Raw genomic sequence first — 8,831 nt, forward strand, 5'->3', positions numbered from 1 at the left:
ATATATATATAATATTATATTATAAATATATTATATATTATATATATTATATATTCTTTTTTATGTAATATTAAGTATCTACATCATATTTAATATTTATAATTTTTTTTTTTAGGAAATTTTTAATAAATATATCTTTAATTTTTTCTTAAATATATTATCAAGGTTCTATAATACAAACAAATATTTTAAAAAACAACTTTCGTTATAATATACTGAAATAATTAATATATTAAATTACATAGAATAACAATCATATATATATTTATATATATACATATGATAAAATTATATAAAGGAACACACATTTTTTTTTTTTTTTTTTTTTTTTTTAATTTATTTTATTTTCCAAAGGGTGCACATAGTTGAAACGATATTATTTATTAATTATATTGAATTCTTAGAAAATATAAACAAAACTTATTCTATTAAAATCATATATTATGAAAAAACATAATAATAAAAAAAAAAAAAAACAAACAACAAAAAACAAATAAACATAATATAAACTAAGAACAAATATATCAATTATATAAACATGTATTATATACATTTGGACATATTAGATCATTACACCTTATACCTTTATTTGTATTCTATACTTATATAATTTAAAATATTGATAATAAAAAAATACTAAATAATAATTTATTTAAAATAATATAGATATTTTTATAAAAAAATATTCATATCTAAATTAATATATATATATTATTTTCCTTCTAACATGTTTATTATATATATATATATATATATATATATATATATATATATTTATTTATCTATTTATTTTTCTCATTCTATTTATAATAAAAACAATGTATTCTACAATAATATAATATATATTTTATTTTTATTTATAAATACACAAAGTATTCTATAAACATATAGTATGATATTCTTCATATTAAATCAAAAATTCTAAAAGGGCTTATTATAATCATTTAAAAAATCTTTTATACAAATGTGTATATTTATAAGAATTCATAATTAAAAAAAAAAAAAAAAAAAAACACACTTATAAAAACAAATTTCCATATATAAAATTATATTGGAAATATAAACGTAATGAATTAAACATTTAATTATATTCATATAAAAAAAATATATACAATACATATATATATAATAGACAAAATAAAAATATTACTTCTAATACATATAAGAATAACAATATTAAATTAATTAAATAAATATGTTTATATGCATAATCATAATGAAATATACCAAAGAAAAAAAAAAAAAAATATATTATTAAATATAATATTATAAAATTATATATATAATATGAATAAAATAAATTAAGTATATTTTTATTATTTTGCAAAAAAACATATAAAATAATTTTTTTAATATATAATAATACATACGGTTTTAAAAAAAACTTAATTCAATTTTACATTTAGTACATAAATTATACACAAAATTTAACTATATATATATATATATTATAAAAGCATAATGTGAAATTATTATTTTCCATTTATTATTATTAATTTTTCTACGTTGTATATTAATCACACTTTTCATTATCTCCTACATAATATTCTCTTAAAATAATATAAAATTTCAGTCTTCAAAAAAAATATTTTTCTCATTATTATACTCTATTGTTTTTATCAGTAGGACGTGTTTCCATGTTATTCCTATTTTGATTATCTTCGTTTTTATTAATATTCCTGTTTCCTTCTTCTTTTATATTTTTTTGTTTTAAGCATTTTCCATTTTCTTTTTTTTCTTGTTTCTCACGCTCCTCACTTTCTTTCTTTTCTTGTTTCTCACGCTCCTCCTTTTCTTTCTTTTCTTGTTTCTCGCGCTCCTCACTTTTTTTTTCTTCTTGTTTATCACGCTTCTCCTTTTCTTTCCTTTCTTGTTTAGCACGTTTTTCCCTTTCTTTCTTTTCTTGTTTTTCACGTTGTTCCCTTTCTTTCTTTTCTTGTTTAGCACGCTTTTCCCTTTCTTTCCTTTCCTCTCTTTCACGTTTTTGTCTTTCTTTCTTTTCTTGTTTTTCACGCTGTTTCCTTTCTCTTTTTTCTTGTTTTTCTCTTTCCTTTTTTAATTGTTTTTCCCTTCTTTCCCTTTCTTTCCTTTCCTCTTTTTCACGTTTTTGTCTTTCCCTTTTTAATTGTTTTTCCCTTTGTTCGCGTTCTTTTTTTTCGCGTTTTTCTCTTTCTTTCCTTTCTTTTTTTTCTTGCTTTTCTCTTTCTTTCCTTTCTTTTTTTTCGCGTTCTTCTCTTTCCTTCCTTTCTTTCTTTTCACGTTCTTCTCTTTCCTTCTTTTCTTTCTTTTCACGTTCTTCTCTTTCCTTCCTTTCTTGTTTCTCCCTTTCTTTCCTTTCTTTATTTTCCTGTTTTTCCCTTTCGTTTCTTTCACGTTTTTCCCTTTTCTTCCTTTCGTTCCTTTCACGTTCTTCCCGTTTCTTCCTTTCTTTCCTTTCACGTTGTTCTCTTTCCTCCATTTCTTTTCTTTCCATTTTCTGACGTTCGTTTTGATCATCTTTTTCTCTATCTTGGTTTTGTATTTCTTCATATTTATCTAAAGGTGTCATTAAATTCATATGATACTCGTAAGTTTTATTCATTCCGTTTTGTCCCATATATTCCAATATTATATTTTTCTTTTTATCACTTTCTCTTTCTATATCTTCATTGTAATTACTATTACAATCCGTCCTACAAAGACTTCCCACAAATTGATCATCATCTGGATTTTTCTCGCATAATATTCTTATATATGAATCATATTTATGAAAACTTAAATTAATATTCTCATTAGGTATATATAAATACTACAAAAATAAAATAAAGCAAATATTTAAAATATATATATATGTTTTTTTTTTTTTCTTATGAGTGCATTACTAAAATTAAAATACATATTTATTCAAAAATAATTTTTTTTTTTTTTTTTTTTTTTTTGTTACGTATATATATTACCAATGACACGACAGATAATATCCCAAGAATAGCTAGTAAAAAATAAATTTTTTCGATTAATATATTCCTACAATTTTTCATTGTATTCCTTTTACAACTACCATGAAGAGAATTTTTATAGATATTTCTTTTTATTCCACTCTTATTATTTAAAATGTTTCTAATATGAATTAAATTTAATTCACTTAAAAGTTGTATATTTAATTTCCTATTTTTTATAAAATATTTGCTTTTCCTTAATATTATATAAATATATATATATATATATATATATATTTATATAATATTTTTGTATATCATAGCATACTTTTATAAATAATTATAAAAGATAATAATAAGTATTAAAATACATATACAATAAAACAATGATTATTATTTTCATAAAAAATAAAATATAATAATACAATAATAAAATTTTATATATTATAATAATAATACAAATATATTAGAAAAAATAAAATGACATCAAAAAAAAAATTTACTATAAAATTTATATATATAAATTATATGTGTATTATTTTATTTCACAAATCATTAGGAAAAATATAGAATTTTCCATCATTGATCATATTGTTTATTTCACAATAAATTCATATTTTTTTATTAAAAATATATTTAAAAAATTATAATATATATGTATATCACATATCTTTTATGTTTCGGAAAATTAAAAAAAAAAAAAAATTAAAAAAAGAGAATAAATGCTACATATTAATTATACTATATTAGAACAAAAAAAATTAAAATAATGACAAGAATACTAAATAAATTTATTAAAATACTTATTCAACTTTTTAATTATTATGATAAAAGTCAAAAAATACACAAATAAATTAATTAAAAAAAACAATAATAATAATTATTATAATAAAATAAACTAATAAGGAAATAAAGAACTAATGAAATGATCTTCATATTATCAAGTATAGAGAATAAAATACTATAATCAGAAAAGAAAAGCATATATTTCACATGAGTATATGAAATTTACATATCTATAAATTTTTTTTTAAAAATATATATATTCATATAAATGTTTTCTTTTCTTTTTCTTTAAATTTTAAATAACATTTTCTAAAACACTCTTTTTCTTAAGAAAAAAAAAATAATAATAAATATAAAACACATAAATGTAGTATATATACATATTATATATATATACATATTATATATATATAAAATTATATATATAAATTTACAAGCGTATGAAAAATTTCCAGATCAATTTTATACATAACTTCTTATTTAAAATATATTTTTTTTTTTATTTACATCTATTAAAATATAATCGAATTAATTTATATACAAAAAATATTTCTATATTTCATATAAATTAAAAAAATTAATTTTAATAATAATATATATATATATATATATATATATATATTTATTTATATATTTATTTATTTTATTAAAATTATACAAGACATGAATTTAAATAATTAATATTTAATTTTTTTATTTTTCTTAATAATTTAAAAAAAAAAACAAAAAAAAAACAAAAAAAAAAAAAGCCATACGAACGATAAAACTCTATATTTTATTAATTTGGTGTACTTATTTTTTTATATTTTTCTTAAATTATAATTAAAATAAAAAAAGTAAAATAATGGTTCCAATAATTTAAATACTTAAGCAAATGAGGTAAATTAAAAAAGGATACATTTCTATTTTTATAATATTCATATTATATATATAAATATTTATGTATTCATTATGTTTATATAAATATTTTTTGCTTCTTAATTTTGTTTATTTCCATTTAAAAAAAATAGAGCTTTATTAATTTATTTCGTTATCAATATTTATAATAAATTCTATTGCTTTTTTTTTTTCTTTTTCTTTTCTACTTTATATAAAAAAAAAAATAATAATAATAATTTGTTATAATAATATAAATATATTCGGAATTATTTAATTGTTATTTACCACTTTAATATAATGCATATATACAAATTATATAAAATTAAAAAAAAAAAAAAAAAAAACACGATACATTTTGAAATTAAACTATAAAACTTAATATATACAGATGTATATACATTTATATGTATTATATATATTTCTATAGGTATAACCAGATGCTTTATTTTTATTAATTATATAATCATATTCATGTAAATGCTTCCTTATTTTTCAAGCCTTGATATTTCCAACAATTCGATAATTAATAAATAATTAAAAGAATATTTATTACCTTATTAAATATAATATAATTATATATATATATATATATATATATATATATATATGTCATCATCTATAATATATATTTCATTACGGAAAAAATATTGATTCTCCTATTTCTCATAAATTATTAAATCAATTAAATAGGATAAAGAAATATAAAATTTCACTTGATGAAATAAAACAAAATTGCTATAAAAAAGAAAAAAAAAAAAAAAAAACATAAAAGAATTTCATAAATAGGAAAATTCTTTAAAACTAATATGACTACATTATATTATAATACAGATATTATAACCTTAATAGTAACCAAAATATCATATTTTTGACAAGTTGCCCTCCTTGTCATAATGCCTACACAACAACAGGTATTCTTATAATATAAAATGGCATCATATATATATATATATATATATGCATAAATTGATAAAACTTGTAGAAAACATTTCCTTACTATAAATACAGTTTATGTATTTATCAACACCATATTAATACAATATATGCTTAATAATAATTTCCATATTTTTATAGATATATAACAATTTTATACATATCACAAATATATATATATATATATATATATATATATATATATATATATCATGAAATAAGAATTTATTTTAATTCGTAAAATGAAAAAACATATAACTCTTAACAAAATTCAGATCAAATTCAAGAAAAAAAATTATTACATATGCTATTATTTTATTTTAGTAAAATTTTATGATTTGAAATTTTTTATTTTCAGGTTATAAAAAAAAAAAAAAAATTAAAAAACAAAAAAAAATTAAAATAAAAAAAAAAATAAACAAAATTATAGAGATAAAAATAAAGATAGAACAATGAAATATAAATATTAATATATATATATATATATATATATATATGTGTATTTGTGCCCAATTTTTATGTATACATATAATAAATAAAAAATTTTATTATATATATATATATATATATATATATATATATTTATTTATTTATTTATTTATTCCAACATATTTTATTAATTATATTCTTCATTTACTATATTATTGAAAAGTGCTTACATACTTCACGACATATATTATTTTCAATTGGTTCTCCTTTCGATTTAGTTAATTTGAAATATTCTTGTTCCTTCTTAAAAATATAAACAAACATATTTCTCTGCGTTAATATATTGGCTATTAACATATCTGCATGTTCTAGTCGTTCATTTGATTTTTTAATAAGTACATTGTCCTGATCTTCTAATTTAAATATACAATGCTTTAAAAACGGGAAATATTTATATGTAATTTTATAAAACTTAGGAGTTAAATACATTTCAATTTGAAAAGGACAATTGTTACTATCTATCTTAAAATCAAGTAAATCATCAAAAGGAATATAAAAATCACTAGCTGCTGCACATAATATCATTAAATGTGAAGGAAATAAAAATTCATTTGATTTATTATCACCAACATTTGGTACATTTTCATTAATTTCCCCATTTATATGTACAGAATTACAAAAAGTAATATTATTTATTTTTTCATACATATACATATTTTTATTATTATTTTTATGATTGACATTATATTTTAAATGCTTCATATCATTAAGAATGTAATCCTGGCTCTTCATTTTCATACAACCATTAATATTATTTATAAAAAATTTTGCTCTTACAACAATATCTTTTATACTTTCGTCTGATAATCTAATTTGACCTTTTTTAATCATATCATATAAAATATCAAATATATATTTAAAAAAATGTGATAAATCATAACATCCATTATTATTATTATTATTATTATTATTATTATTATTGTATTTTTCTAAACGTAGATTTTCAAATAAAATCAATTTTTGTAATAATTCATAAAAACGTCCTTCCTCATTATATTTACCATATATTACATTATTATTAGACGAAAATAAATGAACTATATCTTCTAAAATATTTTTAGCATATACATCAACTACCAATGTATAATTAAAATCCTTATTAAGATTAAAATATTTCTCATATCTTTTCTTCATATTATCATTTAATAATTTTCCAATTTCTAATAAATAATAACCATAATCAAATATAGTATCAAAAGCTACTATAAAAAGGTTCTCCTTATATTTCTGATAATTTTTTATATTATTTATTAGGTTTAATTTTTCATCCTCCTTCAAATTAAATGTAATAATATTATTATCTACAAGATTTAAATTATTAAAATTTGCTACACCCTTTAAATGATATTCAAATGGTAAATGAGATCCTCTTCGGTGTAAAAAAATCACTTTCTTATTTTTTTTTAAAAAATATTCACACATAAGTGCTCCTCTCCTTCCTGTAGAAAAATTATCAATATTTCTTATATCAACCTTTTCAAGAGGAACTTTAGTACCTCCGGATGTTATAAATATTATATTCTCATCATCATTTGGAAGGAAATTCTCCTCTAATGTTTTTAATATTTCATCTATATTTTTAGGTCTCAATTTACTATTGAAAAATTTTGAATACTTCAAAAAATAATCATTATCTATTACATTACATATATTATCATTATTTTCATTTTGTTTCCGTAGTTCATCTTTTTTATTATCTACATTATTTTTTGGATCATAACGTAAAGCTATTTTAAAATAATCCTCATCATTTTTGTATAATACACCACTAGGTTCTATATGTAATAAATTATGCTTCTTTTGCTTATTATAATGTTTATTTAATAAATCAGATGAATATATATTATTCACAACATTTCTATTATATACTTTTTCTATATTATTAATAATAGTTTCCTTCTTATTTCTTCCAAAATTATCCATAGATAATAACTTATATGATTCATTATTAATATTAGATATGCCCTCTTTATAATTATGGATAAATAAAGTCTCTTTATTAGATAATAATAAAGATTTCTCTTTTTTACTTACAATAACATTATCTATTTCTTTTATAGAGGCATTTGATAAATTTCCATCAAAATCTTCTATATTTTCAAAACATTCAATACATTTCATATTTTATTACTACCCCTTTAAAATTATTACTATTATTTATTAATCTATTTTTATTTATTTAATTCAACAAAAATCTTCATTTAATTAAATAAATATAAATATAAATAAATAAATATATATATATATATGGTTCATATATAATAAATATCATCTTTTCTCACAACAAATATATATAAATTTTTATTCATAAATTATACATAAACATATATATAAATGTATTATTAACTATGACATGAAACAAAATTTTAATATATATATAATTAATCTATTTACGCACATCAACAAAAGCACATGTTATATTATTCTAATAGACTAATAAATATATAAAGTATAAAAAATAATTAGTCTACATAAATTCTCTAAATAAACTTATTATTTTCGATATTGTTATCAAAAGAATATATAATCAAATAAATAAACAAATAAATAAATAAATATACATATATATATATATATATATATATATATATATTCAAAGTAACAATTCTTTTATAACTAGTGTCTATCCACATATGTTTAAGACATAAATAATTCAAAATGTTTCATAGCTTCTTTTCTTTTTTTTTTTTTCTCACACAAAAGGTATATTATTAATTATTTGCAACACATACTACAGATACAAACAACATAAATATATAAATAAAAAATATATATATTTCTTCTTCATAATACCATAACAAGTGTACATAAATAATTATTGTATAAAAA

General features: G+C 17.3%; 2 protein-coding genes across 2 annotated transcripts; both read right to left on the reverse strand.

The window, feature by feature from the left end:
• Window positions 1–1,600: 1,600 nt before the first annotated feature.
• On the reverse strand, window positions 1,601–3,017 carry PRSY57_1100800 (putative exported protein; the record flags this gene model as incomplete). The annotated part of the gene is made up of 2 exons (XM_012907982.2): window positions 1,601–2,788; window positions 2,937–3,017. The coding sequence occupies 2 exons, from the start codon at window positions 3,015–3,017 to the stop codon at window positions 1,601–1,603; spliced, it is 1,269 nt and encodes a 422-aa protein (XP_012763436.2).
• Window positions 3,018–6,149: 3,132 nt separating this feature from the next.
• Window positions 6,150–8,123, reverse strand: PRSY57_1100900 (flavoprotein, putative; the record flags this gene model as incomplete). The annotated part of the gene is made up of 1 exon (XM_012907983.2): window positions 6,150–8,123. The coding sequence occupies one exon, from the start codon at window positions 8,121–8,123 to the stop codon at window positions 6,150–6,152; it is 1,974 nt and encodes a 657-aa protein (XP_012763437.2).
• Between the last annotated feature and the right edge of the window lie 708 nt (window positions 8,124–8,831).

The sequence above is a fragment of the Plasmodium reichenowi genome, chromosome 11, assembly GCF_001601855.1.
Source record: "Plasmodium reichenowi strain SY57 chromosome 11, whole genome shotgun sequence".
Lineage (NCBI taxonomy): Eukaryota > Apicomplexa > Aconoidasida > Haemosporida > Plasmodiidae > Plasmodium > Plasmodium reichenowi.